Source organism: Trematomus bernacchii, unplaced genomic scaffold (genome assembly GCF_902827165.1).
Source record: "Trematomus bernacchii unplaced genomic scaffold, fTreBer1.1, whole genome shotgun sequence".
NCBI classification, from domain to species: Eukaryota; Metazoa; Chordata; class Actinopteri; order Perciformes; family Nototheniidae; genus Trematomus; species Trematomus bernacchii.
The window spans coordinates 11,011,000-11,037,003 of record NW_022987739.1 but is presented as its reverse complement, the minus strand read 5'-3'; the positions used below and the strand labels follow the sequence as shown (position 1 = coordinate 11,037,003).

Below are 26,004 nucleotides of genomic sequence, written 5' to 3'. Positions count from 1 at the left end.
GGTGTAACAGGTTACAGTGACCCCAAAACACACTTTGGTCTTCACAAAGGGTGATTTTATTAGGTTGACATGATCAGATTTATATTCACTTCTCTTAGACGTAAAAATTGTGAGTTGTTGAGTTAGCTAACCACAACAGATTGTTTTGAAACCCCTGCCAATAATTGAGTTACTTGTGTAACTCAGCAGAAGCTGAAAAGTATGTTATAAATTCAACTGTTTTATGTTTGCTGCAACACAGCTGAGGCGTTGCAAGTTATTACAATTATGAGCTGTGCCTGACTCAAATGATTAATTAGCATAAACACTGCACAGGGCCTTTTTTTCTTAATGCTCATGGTAGTGACTGATAATGTTCCTCTTAATCTTACGTTTTATGAAGCATAGTTAAATGTAGCTTGCTATAGTCAAATATTTCAAGCAAAGCGAACTCACACCCTAATTTGACAGCTTTTTAAATAGATGCCTTGCTAATAATATAGCAGGTGCTTATACTGTAACGTAGCCAACAGGATGGCTGGTTACACCAAGACTGTGGCCATTACTCTTGCTTACTTTTAGAAACATCTGAGGTCATAGTGTCATCAAATGCCATAACAGCTTGAGGGTTTGGTTTACTGGTCCTCATGCCCACTGAATAAACTGTGATAAAGTGTTCTTCAACCATACACACACACTTCCGTTTTAATGACTGTGGGTCACTGAAATATGTGACCCTTTTACTGCAAAGCTTCACTCAGGCTTGAAGTAAAAATAGCACTTCAACCTTTCTTCCAGTCTTGCGGGGAAGGAAACGGGCAGTACCTAATGGCAAGCACAGAGACTGTCGTCATGGGAGTATCAGCAGGGAATTTGTGTCACCATTCCCTTCCTGTTAGCCAGGCCAACAGTAGATCTTAAACCCCAAGATAAGAACTTTAATCAGTCCCAGCTCGACTTAGTGCTGCATCTTAATGCAAAAACCTAAGCATTTCATAAGATGGAGATCTGTTTGCTTGTGGTACCCAGGCAGGTGGCCAAATGTCCTCTACCCATCGCATCACAACAAGTGACAGGACAGGAAGCTTCGAGAGGAGTTCCTGTAAGGGTCGCCAAGGGAAGAACCATGGTCTGTTTTACATTACGGACATTTGCCATGTTTCGGCAGTTGAAAACAGCCAAGAAAAGATGAGGCAAATAACAATTTGGGATTCCAAAACAAAGTAGGTCTGCCTTAACCCACACCTCCATTGGTTCCATGGTGAGCTGGAGGTTTGATTATCTCATAGGTTTACGTTAGCTGCTAAAGAACGCCACATCTAGAGCCACATTGGTGAGTCATTAGTTACTCAGTGGACAGCAGGAACGGTAACCATAAACAGAGGCACGCTGTTTAGGTTGGGATGGTGCATTGTGTTCCTTCATCAATGCTCCTAATTAATAGTACACAATCCTGAATGATCAAGACATGTTTGTCATACTTATACGTATTTAACAGTGGCAGTGATGCTGGAAAAGTATTTCTTGACAATTGATACCCTTAAATCCTGACATGGAAAAGTAAACCAACACGAAAGCACATGAGCAGTCCACATATGGTTTACATAGGTTTTGCCTTTGACAATACCTTAAAAGCGTAGACATACATAGAGTTTTTATTTGTATGTTTAATTGCTGAAGCAAAAATAAAAGCACAATTTTATAACAAAATTATGCACATATTTTAGGTTTAGCACAAGCTTCTTTCCACTTAGAACTTAAATTAAAGCTTAATCTAACTGACATACATAATTGGAAAATCTGAAGCATGCATCAGTTTTGAGTTTCCACGCATTTGAAGCATTGAATAATGAGTATAACAAGGGCCAGAATTACACACCCAAATGAATATTGCAGAATAGTTTTATAACAGGTTACACAGAGGTACTGCAAATTAAAATAACGGAGATAAAAATCGAAGACAGAGTTTTTAACGATACAAGTAGACAAGACAGTTCAAAGGAACCATTACGTTTAGGTTTTCTATAGAATAATTCAGTTGTATGAGAAACTTAAAACCGTCAGTGCTAACTAAAACACCAGCTGACTGATGTGAGATTTTCCCATTGAACACAATCAGAGCGAAAAACCCGAAAGCAAAAAGTCTGAGTGAAGCTTTAAGTGGCTGGTGACTGTTGCCCAGTGCGGTCTGCCGCATGTGTTTTACTACGGAGCTCTGAGGTCGAGAACAGTACACCTGGGACACAGCACACACACTGCTGGAGGAAGTGGTCCTCCGCCAAAGAAAGCATTAGAAATGTCCATCGAATTCACCAGTCGGCTGAGACCCCTCCTCAACTAACGCCTACAACAAAACATATTTTACACTAACTATGATATCTTAAGAGACATAACATATAATATGATGTGCTGTTTAAGATTAAGCAGCATATTATATAACTTGTAATAGGAAATTGGATGTCATGATTAAGTGCATTAAATATGTTGGGTGATAAAAACTGCATGAGATTACAACTATGTAGTTTAAAGGCTAAAAACCATGCAGCATCTGCAACTTAGATCAAATAATGACCATTATAATGTGATATGCAAACCCTTCATTTCATTGCTTTTCCAACATTCAGTGTCAAGCCGCGGAAGTAGAATGGCCGCCAAGTTCATATTGGCTATTATGCTGCATTCATAGGGAGGGGAGGAAAAACATTATGTCTCCTTGGCTTATCTCATGGAGTCAAAAATCACCACAGGCAGGTTAGTTAGAGCTGCACTCCTCCCTCTTATTCCAATAAAATATCTCATCTCCAAGACAGATTCTATCTGAATAGTCGTGCTTGTTATTCCAGAGCATGCACCCATTTCCACATGAAGCAACTGGACAAGTAATAACATTCATCTATAACGACACAAACCCACAGGTTGTATTCTGAGTGTCCAATAAAATTAGCTTTAATGACGAGTGATTAGTTTTTTTATGGTTTCATGGCATTTTGAAGCCTAAAGAACTGTTGTTATGTTGTGTCATACTGTTTCATGCTGCAGATGTGTCTGCAGCATGTCTTTCCCTCCCCCCCCCCCCCCCATAGGGCTCAGCCAATTTCGCAGCATTGAGCCTCATTTCTCCATACAACATTCTGTAATGGAAAGAGTTTTGATATGAACTTTTATTTTCTTCTCAAATGTGGTTTATGTTCATGACAATTTGTATAACGTATTCAGTGGTTTGACATGTAAACATACAGGCAAGCTCAAAAAACAAAACAATGTGTATACTGAACATGGGCGGTGGTTCGTTTGAGACAATTAAACCCGCATCTGGTGTGACTGGAACATTTATACCTATGATGCTAAAGGTGCTCAAAGTAAATTCCCCAAGTTTATTTTGGTAGGATTTAGTAGAATTTGAATAAAGACCCCGATCCAAACTGACACCAAGGACATTGTGAAGCAGGTTGTCACTGTTGTGAAATCCTTTAACCGTGCTGCAACCATTATTTTATCGCTTTCATTAATTTTCTTTTTTGTTTTTGTTTGTGTGTTTATTTTTTTTATTTTTTTTAATGATTATGTGTTAAATGCCAATGTGAAGCACTTGAATTCCCTGTGTGTCTTAAAATGTGCTACACAAATAAACTAACCTTGAACCTTGAGCCTTGTTATAAATTCTCATGTTTTCTGTAACTAATTGAGAAATGAGCTTCATGGAGTTTGGTTTTTGGTGTTGTCTTAAATGTGTTCCTTCTTTGACTATCTTAGTGTAGTAAAATGAGGGAACTAACAAAGCTCTTGTTTTTTACGGCTCTCTTGTTGTTTGAAGACTTATTTCCCTTCTTAATTTAAATGTTTACATTAGACATTAGACACTGCAAATGGAGCATTTGTTGGTGTTTAAGTAAGCCAAATAAAGAGTTTTAGCTTTTTAGTGATGTTAAAATGGAAGTGTCACCATACAATCAAACAGAACCCAACACGGCTAGTCAAGTGAGGAGTATCTGAGGAAGCTACAATTAAGTAAAACAAGGTGGGACAGGATGAGGGAAAGGGCTTTTTTTGTGTGTTATGACCCTGGGTCATTGTGTCATTTGTGTGCGGATATTTTTCCCTCCTCCTGTTGAGTCTGTGTGGCTTTGTGTGTATAAGTGAGCAGGTGGTGCCCGTTAGCTGATTGGCTGCCTTCGACAGGCTGATTGGTCCACCTGAAGAGACAGGAGCATTTAAGCTGCAGCCATGCAGTTCCTCTGCCCTCTCTCTCAGTTTGGAGCAGCGAGCACAGGGGCACTGCAGAGGACCGCCTTGGCGGCCTCGAAAGCCGACTGACATGACGATGACCACTGGAAAGGGACTTTGGGACTTGCTAAACTCGTCAAGGGAGCTACAATATCAGAAACATTTCTGCAGAACGCACGGTAATAGCCAGCCATCCCCAAAAAACACCGGAGCTCACGGCATGTCTGGGGAGCTGGGACATCTATAATGGCCTGTACCTTGACAGCCACAGGGCAGACCTGACCTTGTCCGACTTGCTTACCTAAATATGTCACTATAGCCTTCCCAAACTCTCATTTTGCCAAATTGAGTGTGAGGGAGGCAGAACGGAAACGATAAAAAATCTCACTCAGAGTCCTCAGATGCTCAAGCCAGGTAGACGAATAAGCCACAATATCATCCAAATAAACTTCACAGTTGCCAACCCCACATAAGATCCTGTTCATCAGCCGCTGGAAAGTGGCGGGGTAATTTCTTAACCCAAAAGGCATAACTGTGTACTCCAAAAAACAATCGGGTGTAACAAAGGCACTGATTTCAGCGGCACGCTTAGTGAGGGGGACCTGCCAATATCCCTTTAGGAGGTCTAACTTTGTGACATATTTAGCAGAGCCTACGCGGTCCACACAGTCATCCATCCGTGGAAGTGGGAAGGAGTCTGGTTTTGTAACGGCATTTACTTTACGGTAATCGTTACAAAAACGCCGTCTTATCCGGTTTAGGGACCAGGAGAGATGGTGAACTCCAAGGGCTATTGCTTGGAACGGCTAAGCCATGTTCAATGAGATACTGTACCTCCTGACGCATTAACTCTCGTTTTGCCGGGTTGACACGGTAGGCATGCTGTTTAATTGGGTTGTGTTCGCCTACCTCAATATCATGGGCCAACACAGTCGTTTGAGTGGGAGTATCACTAAACAGGCTCGGATCATTTTCAATGAGCCTGCGAATATCAGTCCGGGCCGAGTAGCAAGTCGGACAAGGTCAGGTCTGCCCTGTGGCTGTCAAGGTACAGGCCATTATAGATGTCCCAGGGGGGGGCTCGTTCATCCGGTCCTTCCGTTCTTTTCGTCGTGTCGGGTAATGAGAGTTATCAGAGAGGCCCATGTTTCTCCACCTTCTAAACATTGTTGAGGTTCATGATTTGTAAGGATTTGGTGGAGTTTTTCCTGTCCTTTATCTTTCAAAGACAGAAACCCAAATAATTTGCTGTTATTCAGGGTTTGCTCAGTATGCTTTTTTAAGCCAAAGAGTCATTCAATTCCCAAAAATGCATGGTTTTTAGAAAGTTAAATTCTAAATTATGGGGTAATAAATGTATTACTGTCTGCTTCCTACACAATAGATAAGATGTGTTTCATTCACCCATTGAGTTTGAGTCTAAGTGGAAATCGTTTTAACTTAAAATATATGACCTCAAGAGATCAAAGTCAGCATTTCAAACACAGCTGTTTTCTCTAAGTAAAAAAAACAATAAAATCCTTGAACAAATGTAGTATGATAGAATGCTTAACGATAGGTTTTACCGTACAGGAAGCTACTCATGCTGACATTTCCTGATACTGCTGCATTTAAGATTTAACAGGAACACAGCTCACGTCCTTTCTTTGTCGGATTAAACCCTTGCCAAAGTACCCACTTATCTTTAAATCAAATGTTGACCTTGTCACTCCTACTGAGGACTATATTTTTCCTCAACCTATTAAGATGTGATTAACGGTAAGGCTAGTAGCCATTGTAATTTTTTGTATCAATGCATTTAATTAGTTATTATTTCCTATAACGTTTTAATACAGAGGAAATATTAATTACAGTTGGATAGAGGAAGCATTACTCATTTCCAAGAGCACCATTGTGTTTACCATTGTTTACATTTGATTATTAACATACCTCACTGTTGCATTCGATTGTTTTAAGTTCCACGTTTCCGATTGTTATATCGCCTGGGCCGTAAAAAACTGAAACAAAACACTTTTTTTAGATAGAATGTTAGTGTTTTGTCATCTATTACTGCTCTGGTCACTGCTCCCTCAAATATGATGAACATAAATTGGGGGAAGTAACATTCAAATCAGTTCTGATCAACGGATGGACGACTTATCAATGACAATAAAATACTGGGACCAGTAAATTCTCAAAAGACAGTCGGCATAGGCAAACTCTCTGTGTTAAACACACTCATATACACCCTCCATGACGTCCACCTTCACTACCGCCACCGTGTGTGTGTGTGTGTGTGTGTGTGTGTGTGTGTGTGTGTGTGTGTGTGTGTGTGTGTGTGTGTGTGTGTGTGTGTGTGTGTGTGTGTGTGTGTGTGTGTGTGTGTGTGTGTGTGTGTGGTGGGGGGGGGGGGGTTGGAACTCGAGCATAATTGGAGTTGAGCACAATTCCCCCGAAGCACATCAACACAGAGCCCACAGTGTACCAGGTTCCACAGAGGGCAATACAGCTGCGCAAAAACAGGTATATGGAAAACCAAGCTGATACAAAACAGAAACGTCTGAACTGAACAACAAGGAAGGGGGAATGGGGGGCCTCCAACCATGATCGGGGACCACCTCAAAATGGACCAAAATAATCCAGCGGGAAGAAAAGTTGATCTTTAGCCAGTATGCTCCAAATTGTTTGTGTTGCCCTGCACTAAACGACTGTTACAGCAGGTTATTGTTATTGAAAATAATATGGGTGCACGGTTGAATAAGTATTTCTGATTAGAATGAAAAAAGAACCTGTGCTATACAGAAAACAGCTAACAGGAACAATATTTTAGAATGAAGAATGACGGGAAACAAAAAGGTAATTCTGTTTTATTAATCGGACTACCCTCTGTCAGCCTTTGTTGTTTTTTGTTCTTAACATTGAATACCTTTGTAATAGTTCTATGCTGTGGCCTTACCTGTTACAATTTCTTCCAGAAGTATGTCCTATTTGGTTACTCTTTTGAAACTTGATATGCCAATGTGATTCAGCCAAGGTCAAAAAATCCTTTTTAGTAGATCTTTAGTGGAGGGAAAAACATGGAAGGGATGCAGTTTGGGTCTTCGGCAGCCAGATATCTTTTGAATAAATACACAGAAGAATACATAAGAACAAATATCTGCAGGGTACAGCCGTATAGCCACCTACATTGGCAAGAACTGGGAATCCAAGGAAAAGACATCATAGCATTGATTGACAAGTGAACACTGGACTGTACAGTGCGGGAACACCACAGCAATCTAGCTTCACACCAAAGATGCAGCCAGAATGACAGAATATGGATATTGTGGATTACCATCACTTTTAACCAGATGAGCACAAACACACACAAAAACCAAATGAAGTGCATTTTTTAAAAACGTGTAGTATCATCATCCCTGCCATAACCATATATGCTCATGAAACCGGAGTACAGTAACACGTGTTGTGATTGTACACACATATGGTAGCAATTAAGCTCATGCCAGTCGGGCTAGCCTCCTGTGGCTAGACGTTGTGGTAGTCACACCAGTTTCACTGAAGTCCTAGTGCCAAGCATGGGTAATGTCACAGCAGATGATTTGAACCTGACTCAGCCATGTCTTTACAGAGTGAGTGTTGAGGCTGTCTGGTAGGCTGGATGGTTATGTGCTGGATGAAGGTGAAGTGGGATTAGTCTAATATCATTGTCTGAGTAACAGTTTCCAAAGATGTTAAGAGCAGTTGGATGAGTTTTTTCCTGCTGTCCGTTTTCCTGCCCAAAGGTTGTGGTTCACCAAGGTGGGTGGGGCCAGAGAGTTCGATTTCTTTGCGACAGGCACTGAGTCAATTGAAGTGATGCCCGCTGGCATATTCATCCAAGAGTGCGGTGGTTAAATATGTGCTGATTTGCAGAGGCACATTAACATTTCCTCTCCTAAAATATCGTCTTTTAAAAAATAAGACATTCAAAGTCTTTCTTTCTCAATACCATTTTACTATGGGTTGTCAAGGGGATATTATTGATACCAAAAATGAATTTATTTGGGGTTGTTTTCTGTCTTGTTATTAATTTGTTTGTTGAAATAAATAATAGCGAAAAATTCAATAACAAATTACAATTTTGCCTCTTTAGGCCTCTGAGGCAATACAAGCCTATTGGAAGTTATAATTGGAAGTATTGGGCCTATACAGAAGTGCAATGGCACTTCTGGAGTAGCAACATGTGAAAACTCTATATCATTTCTTTTTTTTTTTACTTATGTACAATGTGTCTTTTTCTATCCACTAAAATTAGACTACAGCAGGTATGTGTGTTAGTAAGGCTGTCATTTATTTATTTATTTACATCAACTGGTCCCTAACTGTGAATGTTAGTATATGTGCATTATAATGCATCTGCTCCTGTTAAAGTGATGACAGCTTACACATGTTGTTGCCCTGTTACCTACAATGTTTGCTGTTTCTCTTCACTTCAACCAGTGTGAAAAATAACCAATTTACCAGAATCTGGAGACGGAAGAGTGTACTCTACAAACAGGAAAAGGTGTCATACTCATTACAGACAACCACATTTACTGTGACTCATTCTCAAACAAGAGCTGCCAAAGTGCTTGACTCTCAACATCACAGTAAGACTATTTGCAAGAAACTAGAAATGAAGACACTAGAAATTAACTGTCCAACAAACTACTGAGTGGAAAGTTGCTTCGTCATCACTTGGAGAGATGGCATGTTTCCTATACAAACCCTATCTTTTAGCTCCTTGCCACAAACTTCCAAATAGAGTCAGCTGGTTTATTTTGATGCTTTTAAGTCTTAATTGTTCTTGTTGACTAATGCTCCAACTAGCTCATGCCACCATGCCTTCAGACTCCCTCTCCATAATTTATTTTGTTTATGTGGAAAGTCATGGTGATTGAATTTCCGCTTTCACATTTAAAGAACAGATGAGAACATGTCTTCCAAAATGAGATAAGCACCATATGACCTGATTTACTCTCTTCCTTTTTTTCACTTTTAACTGCAAATTATAAAACCGCAGGATATGCTTAACAGGCTAGTTGCTTATTGGTTTGATTGACAAAGTGATAAAGCATTGGCTGACAATACTCTACATGGGATGAACTTTAGAAAGTGACTTTTCCCTGCAAGGACCTTTAACTATCTTCCAATTCCCCTATGTGACATTTTATACTTTTCTTCTCTCGTTTTTTTGGGACAACATGGCCTTTTAGGTTTCTTAGTTTGGTGTTTTAGTCATTCTGACTGCACATTAACTAATGCTTTCAGTTCATGATAAATGGCCTGACATTTTGTTTGCTAATCCCTAACCCTTTTAACATTGTAACAAGTGAAGGTTCTGTGGCATGTTGATGCATTATTCAATATATCTATTAATCCATCAAAAGTCAATTTAGCAGAGACCATCCGTGCAGCAACATCAATCCAAACTCTAGCAGTGATCATTTTCTTTTTAACAATGCTCTTAAGATTGATGTTTGTGCAGAGCAGTCCAGAAATACATGATCTGAAATAATGGTCCTGCTTTTAGTGACAACAACCCTTTTATTCAGTGCCAAATTGCACTAGTCGGACGCCTTTGGGATCTTTCTTCCTACTCTAGGCACCACTATTTGGTTTCCATCCATTAATTTAGTTCGGATCAACATCCCCACCCAGAACAAATGGTCTACCTCAGATGACTCTCAAAACAGATCACACAGGATGAGCCCAGGTCTCCAACCGAGCTTCCTATAATCTTTGAAACCCCACCGAGGAGCCTCTCCTTGTCAAGTGTTTCAGAGAATCAAATGAGTATCAAACATTTGGATGTTTTTCTTCGCTGTGTTTCCTGTCCAGTTGTTTGACCAACTGACTTTCACTCAAAATGAAAGTAGGAAGTACTGTAAAGAGTGAAAATGGTGAATGAAATACATAACAATAATATTACTATAGTGGTAGGACATTATTTAAGGCTAACAATTAAGTTCATTTTTTATTGTCAAAAGTCGTTTTTAGTAGAAGAAGTAGTACTAACTCTTATTCGTATATTGTACACAATATGAAAACATTTGAATCTCACTTGAACCACAGTTAGTTAGGTTATAAAATATGTCAATAACAGTGACATTGTTTATCTCTCATTTGTGATATTCCTGAACAAAGTAGAAGCAGTTGTAGTCAAACCAGCTATCCTCATGTAGATTGGGTTTCTTGAAATGTGAGCATTCATGTATTTCCACCTCCTCCAAGTCTGACATTACTTAACCAACAAATCTGAGGTTCTTTGACTTGCTAAAACTCCACAAATTAGATCTTCAAAATGTTTTTATTGTATATCTACAACTTTTATCTGAACAGTAGTGATTGTGAAGATATGTGCAGCCCAGAGGCGGAGAGAGAGAAGAAGAGGACTGAGGAGGAGGAGGAGAATCTCCCTCAGGGAGGATAAAGCAGGGCAGGAGACAACATGGCAAAGGCAGCAGGAACACTTGAAGAACATGGCCAACGGCCAAAAGTAGTTTGGCGGACCTTGGCTGACACAGCACTTCAGTGCAGCAGCCACACAATCTCTCTTAGGTTTAGGCTTTGGACTGAAACAAGCCCCCTATGCCTTATACATATAAACCGTTTACTCAAATCAAGATCAAATGCAGTCAAACATTACAATACTTCTTACAAAACAAACATGAACACACTTGAGAGGACTATATTAAGCCTGTCAACCACCATGCATGACAGGACATGCTGCCCTATAAAAATTAATGCCAAAACAGACAGTATTAGACAGACCACACAAATACACAAAGTGTACACCAACAGTTTTGATCATGTCAGGATTTTTATGTCCTGCAATTATTCCCCAAACTCTAAACGAGGGTTTATCATAATCCATACCTTAATCCTAATGTAGTGAGGAACTTGCAGTTACACATATTACTGAAACTGTGTATACATCGAGTATTAGTACACTTTGCCAAACCACGTACAAATTAGCAAAAAACTCTTTTAAAGATAATCATTGAAACAATGTTTTGTTTCAGTAAGGCTTAGACAAACAAAGATCATTCAAAAGTAACAATAAACCAACACCCATTGTTTTAGTTTTTAATGGAGAATGTCCACAGCAGTTAGCGAGTAGCTGGAGATTTGTTTCCTACTAAAATTATTATTTTACAGGACACACCATTGATGATGGCCACTCTCTAGCTTTATGCTGATGTTAACTCGGGAAAACAGTAATGTGGCTGGTTTGTCAGTGAGGTAAGGTATGCTAATATTAGCTCAGAGTGACAAAGGAGCAATGCGATCACCAAACTACTTCATCGCTAATTACATGCCAAAGAAACCTGACAGATCCAGTGCTTGACACCACCATCCGGTGCTGTACTGTTTTAGGAAACAAACGTCCACTTCCAATGCTCACCGCCAGCTGCTAGTGCAGCGACAAATTAAGGCAGTAATTTAGGAAAAAGCTCCTCCCAGATGTGAGGGCAACTTCAGGTCTTATAAAGTCTTGCTTTTACAACCAACCACTCAACGTCCACTGAAAGGTTTCCCTTCCGTTCCCCAAGCATATTACTTATTTGTAGGACCTAATAACGATTATTCAGTGTGGTGGGGTGGCCTAGTGGTTTCAGTGACCGTCCCATCATGTAAAGGACAAGGGTTCAATTGCAGAAACAGCCGTACATCCTGGCCAAAAGCCCTTCAGCAAGAGTCAGTCACTAAAAGTCACTCTGGATATGACTGGTTGCCACATGTTAACATGCTCTAAATTAAGTGGAGTGTTTTTTAAACTCTCATATTAAATCAAGAACGTCAGGCCCTAAAAAAGCATTGTGACTCATAGAGCAGATAAACATGCAAAAGGAATTTATCACAACGTGTGCGGTCACTGAAGATTAATACCACATCTAGATGATGAGAAAGACACACTTGGTGGAATTAGAGTTCAGCTATGAACTAGGTGAAGGAATAAGAAAAACAATGTAGGCATGTGTGGTTTAGATGGAAGTAGATAATGACTTTATAATCTGTTTTATAGCTCAATGTCACACTACAAAAGAAATAATGAAAGCAGACATAGTCTTGGCTTGGATTTCCACCCAAGTTGTAATAAGATAGAATACTAATTTTACTTTTATCCACAATTTACATTGCATTGTTGCTATGAAGCAAAGCCACATTCAGACCATGTATGTGTGCCTTTCAGGTTTAGGGAAGCATGTAAACTGGGCAATTAGAGCATAGATAGAGTCAGATATGGCAAAATAAACAGAGATGATACAGTATCTGCTTTCATTCCCAAGAGAGTTCTGCAAGTCAGAATGTGTGAGCCCCTAAATGAGATTGACAGGTGTTGAGCAACAAGGTAATCATTACAGTGATCATCCTGAACATCAAAAGGCAAGCAACTGAGTGTGAAATACATTTTTAGAAACGCTAGATTGATATCTAGACCAACCTGTTATCACGGAGCCAGCAAAATGCCACAATTTAATTTCTATGCCTGAGGGTCCTGCGGTGGAGGAAAAAATGAGTGCTTCTAATATTTCACAAGTAAGAATCTGGAAACATTTCAAAATTGGTTGCTCAAACGTTTTTTCTTAACAATTCTTATTTGAAACAAACAATAGATCAGTGTTCACATGCCCACAGGAGAGGGTAAATGAGGATAAAACTAACCAAACAACAGCTACAGTCTTTGTATTGTGGCTACTGTTTACATATTTAAGTTGTTTAAACTGCTCCCACCTTGTGATACAGATCAACTGTGAAGTGTGCACAATTATCATAGTGGAAAAGGTTAATGCAGATATTGTATATTTGGTGAGTTAGTTACCAATGTTTTAAAGGGTGTATACGGTGTGGGAAACAGGACATGCACCTTGAATCTCTGTGGTGACGGACATTATTGGATGTTATAAACAACTGCAAACCATGAGGCCCATTCATGGAATAACAGGCATGATGTATGAGTTGGCCAATTATGAACATTAAGTTGTTTTGTGGAACATCACTCTCTCCAATGATTTGCGCTTTTTTATCTGTTTGTTGTTTTAGTAACAAATCCTCAAGATTAGCTGGTAATGAAAAAAGCCTGACAATCCCATTTAGAAACGGGTACAAGGGAAGTGCGGATGGGAAATGTGAGGTGGGCCCACGCCCTTAGTATAATGCCTCAGACATGGACTTTATGGCCATTACGAGTCCCTAATTCGATTCCGTCGTACGATCCGAAACAATCAGGACCAGGCTTGTCTTTAAGGTTGACTGGTTAAACCCAGCCAACGGAAAAGTCAGACTGCATAGCAACATGGATACGATGCAAAAACAACCTCGATCAGACCCCTCATAGGTCAGCTAAAACATCAGGAGAAGTAAGCAGCCTGACAATGCACACACCTGTAGCCACTAGAAATGAAAAAGGCAGGAATAAAATGGAGATAAAACCTCCAACTGGCCACAAAAACCCACTACAATACATACAACTATCCAGTAAAGAAGTCTATATGGCAGTGCAATATGTGAATCTCTTTGTAACTAATTAGAAAACGATGGAAACTTGTTCCTCATCCTCACTACCATGGCCAATTTAACAGCTTTTCCATGGGAATGCTCCCCAGTGTACCCCAGCTGCCGGAAGGGAGCCAAGAGATGCAGGGTTGAATGTGGGCTAGGGCAAGCCTCCATTAAATTGGTGATCCCAGCATGGCGGTAAACCTCGATGTGCTTCACTCCTTCCTACTGTAAAAGCCTGGTTTAGGCGTCAGGCCTGGGTAGGCAGAGACAGCCCTCTGCCCCTCCTTGGCCAAATATTGTACCTCCAACCTAATGCTAAAACTTAAGAAAACGCTTTGCTTTAGATATCTTGCAAAGTTTTTGCAGTACCAGGAGACATGTCCCCCCAACTAAAAACATCAAAGTGGCAGAGAACTTTTATTATGAAGAACTGCTAAGACGTGACTGGACTGAGTACCACTGTTAAAAATAATAATCATACATTTCGAGAATGAAGTCCTAATAATACAAGGGAGGGCAGAGGAGGTTGGGCTTTCTTCTGTCTCTTCTCTTCTCTCGTCCTCCCTAACCAGTCAAATGTATTGTATAGTCCAAATTTCCTTTTTTCAATTTGTTACGTTTCCTTGTTTTTTAATCATGCAGTATGTACCTGCAGTAGCCAATGCAACAGTAAACATTTTTGGGTAGCCCAGAAGCTAATGGCGGGTGAGGGTTAGGGTTAGGGTTAGGGTTAGGGTTAGGGTTAGGGTTAGGGTTAGGGTTACTGCATCGGTTAGACAAGCAAATGTGGTTCAGATGCTGACGTGGTGGCCTTTACTCTTGAGTGTCATTGCTAACACACTGAAAACTGTGATGCCTACAACATTTAACCTTATTATTCCACCTTAATTTTACCCATCCTGCTACTATGAATTGTCACACAGATGTGAGTGTGACATTATGTAGAGATCATTTAGATGCTCATTGTGCCAATCATGGACACAACTCCACCTCGGTTTGCCACACTAACCATGATCCTTAGCTTTAATCCCAAATGACCTAATTTGGTTGTTGATGAGATGGTATTTGGTTAGTCTACTGTATATGATGGTTACAATTTATATAGGTTGGGAAATGTGGTGATTCTGTCTGCACCAGATAAAATAATATAATGGCTGTGGAAGACCCCTTAAAACTGAAACTGTGTTTAACCTCTGAATAATAATACAGAGGAAGAGGTCATCCGGAGGTTAGGGTGCACTTCATTCACAGCTAGTCCATAGTGTGTGACAGGAGTTTATGAGAGCGATGCTTAACGCAGTTTGACAGCGGCCTGAGTGTTCCTTTTATGTGGCAGGTCAGACGCCCTTTATTGCACTTGGGTTACTGTGTTCTCTCCTCTCTCATTTTTGACTCGGTGGTAGAGGCACACTGTGTGAAAAAATATCTTTATTGAATTAGCTTCTGACTGTGAAGTTAACTGCCATCAAGCTCAGGACTTTTTCTCAGGTCTTAGGCCAACAGGTTTCTTTTTATGCGTAAGAGTCCAGACCTATGCCTTGTCACTGTGCAGTGCCTGTGTGTTATACAAAGGTAAATGAAGCATTTATTCTTGTAAATCCTACATTCAACTAAGGTAAAGTAATATAAGATGTGTAAGTGCATACAAGATTGAAACCAGGCATATTACATTTGAAATATGAGGCAAAATAAGTTAAGTTAGGTGTATGAGTCAAATCCAAACTCCCAAACAATTTAAATGTGTTGTATTCACCGACATCAACACTCACTCTACCAAAGATCACAAGAATTACAGAATATGCAAATCAAACACATACTGTAAACATAAAGAGTCTGTATTTTGCTCTGTGTTAACTTTCTCATTATAGACCTGTGTGGCCTTTGCGCACGTCTACGTATCTTGACGTCAGAAATCGCCCAGCACTGAAGGTTATTTTGAAAACCCCATTGCCAGACTGGCTTGGTTTGTCTGATTTTGAGTTGGACCTAAAATCCTCACCACGCAAATTGTCAAATGTGTCTGGTTTTAAATTGCTCTGATGTGCAAGTGGCTGCTAAATGCAGGTTTCGGTGAGAGGCCAAGCAATAATGGCAGCTCATTACTAGTTAGCCAGAAACGTCTCGTACTTTTCCAGCAGAGAGAATCTGGCATTCTAGGTTATGGTGACATGCTGAAAAATCTATGGTTTTATTAACAAAATCCATAATTTTTACTGACTGATTATAACAGTTGACATGACCAGTGAACGTATTATCTAACAGGGGATTGATAAGTCCTTTTCAATCAATTTCTTGACACAAGTTCAAAAAGTTTAAAGCATGATTTCTATTATGGGATTAAAAAACATTTTTGACAGATAGATAGCATGGATAGGGTGATTGTAATATATTAAAATCACTTCATGACAGCAACAACGAATACATTTTAAATTGTCACTGGCACTCTATGCTTGTTTACTCATTTTAAGCAGCTCCTGGGTATAAACGGCAGCTCAATACCCTAAAACCCTTTGCCAGGCCTTTGAATTTCCTTTGTGGTTGTCCTGACACACATTCCTTGTTGTTTTTCAAGTGGACTGAAGTAGTGACCTCACATGAAGTGTCTGCAGCTCTGTATTTGTTGTTCAGCTTATGTTAGGTTACATCACTGACTGAATTTAGTTTGTCCTCAGGTATTGACAAGAGTGAATTAAATGATTTCATCTAATTAAGGAAGAAGTTGTTTTTTAGTTGTTGGTCAGGTAATTGTATCACACCTCTTGGCTTGCTGAATTTTGCATTTAAAGACATATTGTTGTGTATGGAAATATATCAATGGTTGTTTGTGAGCGGGGAAACTCACTGTGTACCACATTTTGAAGTGTTGCTTTCCTCAAACAACCACTGTCTTTATTTCAGACCTCTTTAAGGACTCAATAATGGTTCAAACAGCATTTAACACCAACTAAAATATGCTGCGTAGTATTGATATACTTGTGTGTACCTTGCTGATTAAAGAACAGTGTTTCAGTGCAATGGTTCTCAGTTGTGTATATCTGCAGCACGTCATTCTGTCGAGAGCAAATAATAAGAATGTCAATAAGTTCAAAACCATATATTTTACATTAATGTGACTTAATGTAAGTTACAAAAACAATTGCCCATAAATTACAGGGAAATACTGTTCAAGCAATAGAACTCAATTACAAGTAAGCAAACTTTTTGAAAATGTGATTGGAGATATATCTGCGATTAAATGTAGTGTTTCCATGTGGTTTTGGCAGCTAGTGCCGCCCAAACCTCAAACACGCATTTTTCCACATGGCTTGAAAAAGTGACACACCAGTGTTGGATAGTCTTAGAAAAACATTTCTGTCACCAAGTATGTGGCAATGCTGTGAACACTGAAATATGTGCTCTTAAAACAGCCTGCGTACTAATAATACTAGTAATGGCAACATTTACAGTGACATCAATAATAATCGGGGGACTTAAAGTACATTTTACATCATGAATAGTAATAATGATGATTTAAGATATCTTTTAAATGATCCCATAAAGAGAAAAATGTCACACTGACACCTGTCAGTTCTAGCAATGTGTGCATGTGCAGTTATTCAGTTATTGCTGCTAAACACACCCATTAAAATAAAAGCCAGACAGCATCTATTGTGGTCCAGAAAACAAAACATGTTTATTTTGACCTAAGGGCGTCTTTAATTATGTTCTTTCCTCTTGCCTCCAGATTTGGACGTTCTTTCCAATATGCCATGACATGACACACGGTAAGAGAATGGTATTTTTGGTAAAAGAGTTAAATAAATGAACAGAAGGCTAAATAGTTAGTAGTATTCAAAATGTTTACAGGGAACAAACAATATGGTTTACTTTTTAGACATAAAAAAATATGGCCGCTGTTTTAAAGTCAAATGTTTAATGATATCATCAGATGTAAAATCTCACAGAAAATTTGAATTGTTAGTAGATGATTGAACCTTTTCCACCATTTAGTCATCTCAATGTCTGCTTAAAATAATGAGTATATTTTGGTTATGGAATTACAATAAAGTGAAAACACAAGGGCATGCTTTGGAACTGGCAATAAAACTTGCTCATATTGTTCATATGACTATATTCAACTTGTGGCTTCATCTTCCTTTTGAATTTGGCGTCATGCATGAACATTATTTTGGAAGGCTTCCACCTTTCTGAGGAAATCCTTGTTTGTATGTTGGGGACCCTGCGGCAATCACACTTGTGCTGTGATTGTGATTTAATGTCTTCAAGTTTATCATCCAGAAGAATTTAGTCATTTTTTACCAAATAAGTTATTTAGAAATGTGTAGTAACAGATATCTGCAACCATAGCCAGATGTTAAAAAGGCTTAAACAACACAAACCACTGGTTAAGCAAGGAATAATAGAACCTCTGATACATATTTGTTTTTGCAGGAAAGAACAGAGAAAGACAGACAACAGACTTTAGGGCCTGCTTCCCACAAGTTGGTAGGCTTGGATGGGTGTTGTATCATAACTTAAATCAAACACATATTACTAAAAATGAGAGAGAAAGGAAAAAGTGCATATAAAAGTATATAAAAATCTTAAATAATGTAAACAAGGTAACAGGAAGTGGAAAGAAAAAATCTGTGTTTGAATATCTGTGCACAACAGATTCAAATTGGTACAATTCTTTGCAGAAAATAACAGATCTTTATTAAATCCTTGGAGGTTGTGTGTCACTGATCGATACAGGGGGGGGGGATTTATTCGCAACTCTCCATGGAAAAATACTGCACAAATCATTGTATAAAACATCAACATTATATGTGAAATGATTTTTCTCTATAATAAATACAATGTGTGATTTCATAGTTTATTAAATACGGCAGTAAAAAATAATACCACAAGACATTAGATAGAGAGAAGACAAACCTTCTTAAATAAAGTTCATTATTGCCCCCGGTGTCTGTGTGTACAGGAGATTCATATACATCCTTCGCTTTTGAAGGCATGCCTGTTGTTGGCATACGAAAGCCCTTCAGAGCACTTGTGTAAAAAGCATTACAATTCCCCTACTCAATAAAACTGTTATTTATAGGACCATAACAGCCTTGTAGTTTGTCTTACACAACCCCAGGAGGAGGAACCGAGACACTCAATCCTCCCATAGACACTCACTGCTAAGGTTACTGCAACACATGGCTCATTTGCTGGTTTGTATAGCTTCCTGATGCAAACCAGTCTAATTCCTTTATTTCTTTCATACCACATGAAAGCTAAAAGATTTATTGAAAATTAAGCGGATAAGAATTTACTCCAAAGGGAGAGCGAGAAAACGGGGAACAAAAGGACGGAGCAAAGTAGGTGCTCTCAGTAACCCGCATGATGTCATATGGAAAAGTGTGCAACCTTATAAAAAAAGACAAACTTGTGAGACTACACTTGCAGCATTAAGGAAAAATGTGTCACTCACTTGTTAAAATTCAAAATAAAGGAATTAGCAATAAGAGAAAGATTTTGTGACCAGAGAAGTCAGTCATGGACACGAGGTCAGCAGAGTTCAACAGTTCCACGATGTTGTGAGAGCGAAGTGGACGGAGGACCAGTTCAGATGAGGATTTGTTCCTCTGTGAGACCCAGTATACTACCTCTGTCTGCAGGTACCTCGCCATGTGAGTGGGATATTCCAGTTTTAGTAGCTGAAAGAGGCAAAATCCCAAAACTCAATGAGACGTCCTTTCATATTAAGTTTGGGAGAAAAGGCTTCTGTTCTGATGATAGCTGGTATTGTGGCACCCCATTGCCACAAAAAGCTGGGAACGAGCAAAAGGACTGTCATTTTTGGACAAAATCTTGATGACAGGGCTTGACCTGGTCTGGAAACTTGCACTTGATCATATTAATTTTTTCAGCCGCCTTTTCATCACACTTTTACAGCTCGCCACAAACATAGAGTATGAGAAACAGTAAGTTAAATGTACAGGGATATACAGTAATGTGCTGATTGACTGCATTGTTGCAGAAAGGGCTACAGGTTTTCATATGGTTTTCAAAATGTCACAGGTACAATTCTAAAAACAGCAAACTGAGGACAATACTGGAATCTACTCATCCATGTTCATTTAAACGAAATAAAACATCAACATTAAATACTGTTGCTGATTGATATGACACAAAAGTGTTTTCAAGTTCACGAGAGTCTGTTTTTTGTAGTGTCTGGTTTATTTTACTAATTGCTGGGCATACAGGCATGAAAAGAAGACAAACTTTAGTAGTTGGTATTTATAATGACAACCACTATGGCTGAGCAGAAGTGTATAAGTATCAGGATCAGAATCAGAATACCTTTATTAGTCCCACAGAGGGGAAATTGACATTGTTACAGCAGAAAAGAGAGAGTAAAGAGTGTCATTCAATGTGAAGTCTGACACCAACACAACAGCTGAATCAAGCAATTGTCGGATATGACATCACTTTCTACATATTTCAATACAAATCCAAAACACTTGCAGGTTTTATGGCTGGTAAAACTCTGAAAGGACGATTAGTACAAAACATCCCTCATAGAATCAAGGATGTATTGATATTCTATCATCACATTCCACATGCCTCATCAACTCTGTACTGTCTAATTGGTGTTTCTGATGTAAATTATTATCTTTACTGGCTAGTATTGATCCAGTGAAAAGGGGGATATTCATCTTTCGACACAGCAAATACTGCCACTCTGTGTTCCAAAGCTGACGGTGCTGCCTGAGATGCAGCTCAACTGCGCACAGCCCCAACTGCTCCAGAATAATCCCTCACTGCAAAATATATCTGTCTTTAATGACTTTTATTCCATCTTAAATGCATATTTTTTAAACCCTGTTAAACAGCCTGTCTATGGGTTACATTATTTCAGTTATTTCTATATCATGTCGTTCTCTCGACACTGATGTGCCAGTTTATTTAGCGTTTCTAAATCTTTCACTAAATCATAAATCAAGTATTAAACATTAGTATGCAGTTTCAAATCTCAAAATAAAAGATAACTTCAAAAAGAAAAGCATCTAGAAAAACTACACTACATTACAATATGCATTTCTGTTCAATTTAATCATAAATTAAGCATTAATGTCAGGCTGAATACTGCTTTTTAAGGTTTATATTCTTGGTTCACTGTAGTGAAACAATAAATACAATTGTTTCTTCACCTATTTAGTATTTCTTTATGAAAAGCTTTCTTATAACCTGAAACAATGCTTGTCACAATGCTTGTCACTGGTGCCTTTCTGGTGCTATAAATTATATATATAACAAAAATATATTCTTTAAAGAACTGAGGGGATCTTCAGTCTTATATTTGTTTCTTCTACCAGGCGTTAAACGGTTCTGTTCTGAACCATCGGAGACACTGATGTTCAAAATCAACAAATTGACAATATAAAACCTGGATTGTAATGATTATTCCTAAAGGGTGCAATTGACTATGTTTCTGTATACAACTATAACTTAATATATCATACCTTATAAATAGCCTGATATAATTAGTTTATTCTAACCAAAGGTGTCTCAATCAATTGAGTCCTCAGTTTAAACTCTCCATCATGGTGGGCTGTGCCTCAGAAGAGCCTCAGCATGCATCTGCTTTGTTCTGGTTCCTCTAGGTGCGATACAAGAGGTCTGAATAAACCCCACACTATAGGATTTCCAACATCCACCAAATCCACAAATCACATATTAACTAATTATGTATGGTGTTTTTTTGCAAAATGTTCTTCCCTTAGACACACTTAAAAGGCATTGATATTGATGCTCCCATTTTAATGTGAATAATTGCTGTCATATGAGCCATCAGATCCATTGAGCCATCAGATCCATTGAGCCATCAGATCCATTGAGCCATCAGATCCATTGACGGATGCAAATGTCATCGCTCTGGATAAATTGACAGTTCCAACAACCTATGTGCACGGAGATGCTTAAACATATGAAACAGCACGAATGACAAAACATTTTGTCACAGAAATAGAGGATCAAACTTTCCTTTAAGGCAAATTTTCTTTTACAATTTCACCTTTTTAAGTATGAAAAAGTGATAAATCATTTGATTTGAAGAATTTAAATGTATGCCTCTTCTGTAAATAAACATAATGTCATTCATACTGACACAGTAGACTATATATATATATATATGGTTAAATGCTAGAAGTGATTTCTCTGCCAAAGTTGGTATTCAGGTCCTGACGCGCACTCTTTGAAACCACCTTCAAACGATGCATCTAAGCCAGATGTCTAAAGTTTAAAAAAAAGAGCATTTTGATAGCTCATAGCCTATCTTATTCCCCCCCCCCCCCCCAAAGCCCCGATGACCGAAGCTTATATCATTTAATTAATCCTTGGCATGAAGTGCTAAGAGGCAGGTAGGGAACAAGGGAGTTGGCAAGGAAGGAGGACCATTACGCAGGTTATCATGACATCACCACGGGCTGGCTATAAAGCGGTGAGGACTACTACACAGGGTTAGAAAAGCACTTGAGGAGCTTTGGAGTGAAAGGCGGACTGAAGCCTCTTATGTTTAACAGCTGATTGGCTGCTGCTACCGTCCAGCTCTCAGATCTTCAGCGCAGAGGAAACCCTAAAGAATACAGACTTGTCAAAATGAACTTGTCGTATTTGGTAGCGTGTGGACTTATGGTCACCCTGCTTTCAGTAAGGACGGGGGCAAAACCTGTATCTCAGACGCAGCAAAAGGTAAGATTAACTCACTTAAATTATTACTGAGAACTAAGGCAGTTTATTTGCTTCGCAAATAATAATAATAATTGCTTCGTTGGGAGTTGAATGTTGTTTCAGGATGAACAGATGTTCTGTGGTCCAGACGCTCAAGACTGCTATTTTACGCATCATATTTCATAATTTCAGTCATGCTTAGCAATTGAGCGAGGGCATTTTTTCCACACCCTGAATGAATATCATTACAGAAAATGTGTTTCTTTTATCGCCATATTATATACAAAGAAACTTCATGTTATATTCAATGATTTCTAACTCGAAGAAAACCTTCACATTTGAAAATTGATATTAAAGCAATAAGAGGCTACTTAATATCATGTTGGTATTCATTTTTAACGTCGAATGAATCTTATCTAATTGTTTGGCAAATCTAAAATAGAACAGTAGCCTATACTGTTGTGTGCGCAAAGCCACCATTAGGCATTGAATCTACCCGTAGAACATCATCGAAACATTGCGCTTTTATTTCTAATTCATGTATACATTTGAGTTATAAGCTTAGATGGCCAGAATTTAGGACTGATGGGTGATCTGATGTGAGCCTGCGATCACAGTGGGCTACAGGCACCTGTATTATCACTCTTCACTGAAGAACAAGGTCCAGAGGTGAACTGTCACATAAAACTGAAAGTAGGCCTATAGACGAACCCTTGCGGGTAATAAAAAAATAAAAGGTATCGTTTGAAGATTGAGTTAGCTGCAGCATGTTTCAAGACCTCTATCCATCCTATTAATCCTATAGTTCCGCGCGTAAAAACTGGCCAAACATATTTCATGTTCCAATCTTGGCCAATACACTTGGTTTTTGAAAGAGCTTAGCGTAAGCACATTTCTCTTCACATTTTGAAATCGAGCATGTATTTCAATTTCATTCAAAGCGTTTCTTTCTGCGCAAAGTATTTGCCTAGTGGAGATATCGTTTATTTATTTTCCCTATCTGCGTTTCAGTCTCTTAGAAGTTTGCTGGGCGAGGAGCTGGCGGAGTTTCTGGAGTCGGAGGAGAGGGAGAGGCGGCTAGACGCTGTGCGCTCTCGGATACGGTTACTTGGAGATTTACGCATGGATACCCGGGCCAGAGGGATGTGGGCTCGTCTCCTTAATGACCAACCCGCACCGAGGAGACACAAGTCAGGAAACAAGAAAGGGGGTTCCACGACTCGAAGTGGCTGCTTCGGACACAAGATGGACAGGATAGGAACCATCAGCGGCATGGGCTGCTAGGGTTGGAGCAGCGCTGTGATGGTGAGTTCTCTTCATGGCCACGGTCCCACTTCACACTTAGAAACCTGACATTTTTACGTGTTAAAAGAACCATGAAGACCAAAAGCAAGAAATAATGTGTAAAAACTGAAACAAGTAATGGACAGAGAGACAAGAAGGAGGAGAAAAAAATCAATAAAGAGCCTGTTGATGGATTAATGCAAACGGATAGGGGGACAGTAGGAAGAAAGAATGGATGATAATAAGAAGAAGACAGAGAGAATGAAAGCCGCTTTTTTTCCCTTCTCTTGTATCAATGGTCATCTAAGGACTCTGTGTCAGTAGCAGATGGGACGCTTTCTGTTTCATCAAAGGTCTTAATGGGTTTTGTGTATAGCTGCAAAAAGGACAGAGGAGAGGAAGGAAGGGAGGGGGGAGGATGGAGTCAGCGGAGAGAAGTCAAGCTAGAAAGAAAGGCGTAACAAATAAAGATAAGATGTTAGAGTCACATTTGTTTAACGGTCGTCTCGGGACAGTGTGTGCTTTGCATTCACCGTTCATGAAGTCTGAGTGACAGCAATATAAAGGATCTAGACTAAGAGGAGAGTTGTGCTCTGCGTGGTTGCTCTCTGTGATGAATTCAGTCTGGTTCAAAGGTCATCGTGATGTATGAAATCACATTTAGCACAACAAATTCAGTTTGTACTGCCATTAATCTCAGCTGCCAGCCTGACTCTTTATTGGGAGAAAAGTTCATGCTTGGATATTGAGAGCGATAACTCCCACTTGATACTACTATCAAACCTCGACCTCTCGCAGTGTTCCCTCCTCAGACATGAACCCCATTTAGACAGCAGGAAAGTCCACTTGAACCGATGTAAACTGATGCATGGGAAACACAACAGTTGGCAGGATTCCATTCTTGTATTTCCGCACATCATCATGAATAATCCCATCTGCTTCATCTAGAAAACAAGTTAAATATGTCACGTTTCAGAAAAAAAAGGGCAGGGAGAGCTGGAGGAGGGAAAGGGGGATGCAGACAGGCTAACGCACACACATTATAAACACACGGCACCCTGCGGTGGACAGGATCTTTCCTGGAAGCCCGTTCCTTTTACCAAAGTGATTTTAACAAAAACAACAAAGGGGCTGTGGTGGTGAATAAAGTAATGAGGAGGCTAGGTGACGCACAATTAGTCCTGAGGCTTGAGGCCTTTTCTGTGGTTGTGGCAAACTGTGAAATCATGATCGGGGAGTGTGATTTTGTGACTAACCTAAGTGTGCGTGTGTGTGTGTTTTTTATTAGCTGACACTCCTTTTTCCTCCCGTGGGTTATGGTCTATTGTGAATGTGGAAGTATGTGCTAGTATGGGTTCATTGAGGATAATAGTCAAGGCCACACTTTATCTTAGCATAAAAGTTCATCAAGTACAAGTAGGCTACATCACACAGAATGATGAGCTAAATTACTAAATAGATTAAGGGTGTGAATACAGTTGTTTCAGTCTAATCTTAATCATGCTGTTTCTTCTCTTTCCTCAGATCTCTGGACGATGGGTTGGACAGCAAAGATTCATTTTGTTCTCACCTGAGGGAGAAAAAAAGAAAAACTCACGAAGTGACAGATTTTCGGTACGAAAGTCAACACGACCAGCATAAACAAAGACTGAGATAACAATGCTACAAAACCCTCATATAAATATATATATATAATGAATATGCAGGTATATATACATATATAAATATGTGTATACCATACAAATGGTCGACAGATGCATACTACAAGATAGCGGACAATGGTGTAAAAACTACAAACCGCAAAGCTGTATAATGTTGCCGCTGAGCTGCTGCTGTACATTCATGTACTTCATCTTCCCCTGCATAAATGTATTTATGTTTAAAAAAATATTTATATGTTTATAAAAAGAGATATTTATAAATATGAGTTTTATTTATGTAACATTTTGAAAATGGATGCAAACTGCAGGTCAATTCTGTTTATAACTTTTTTCTTTTGTCTCAAATAGTTGTATATGTTTTGAAAAATGATAAAAAGAACATTCCATGTGCACTTACATGTATCCTCTCTGGGCTTTTTGTTTCAACCATCGTAGTAAATTATGTTATTGAACATTTATTTATGGCTTGAAGGTTAAACAGTTTGTCAGGAGCTAAGGAAAAGACCTGCCTGGATGTCACCTTGTGCAGATCAGATTCGAACAGGTTTCACTATCAGACTGGCAACTGGAGAGGTTTTAAACGCATCGGGCCCTTACTAGGTGCCACTTTTGCAGTTTGTGCAAAGCAAAGCATTTTTAATCAACATAAGGTAGC

At 39.1% G+C, this 26,004-nt stretch overlaps 1 protein-coding gene across 1 annotated transcript; it reads left to right on the top strand.

The window, feature by feature from the left end:
• The first annotated feature begins 22,220 nt into the window (after positions 1-22,220).
• On the top strand, positions 22,221-25,720 carry nppc (natriuretic peptide C). The gene is made up of 3 exons (XM_034147715.1): positions 22,221-22,425; positions 23,416-23,709; positions 25,213-25,720. Exons 1-2 carry the CDS (start codon positions 22,333-22,335, stop codon positions 23,686-23,688), a joined length of 366 nt encoding a protein of 121 aa, XP_034003606.1. The 5' UTR covers positions 22,221-22,332; the 3' UTR covers positions 23,689-23,709; positions 25,213-25,720.
• The last annotated feature ends 284 nt before the right edge of the window (positions 25,721-26,004 follow it).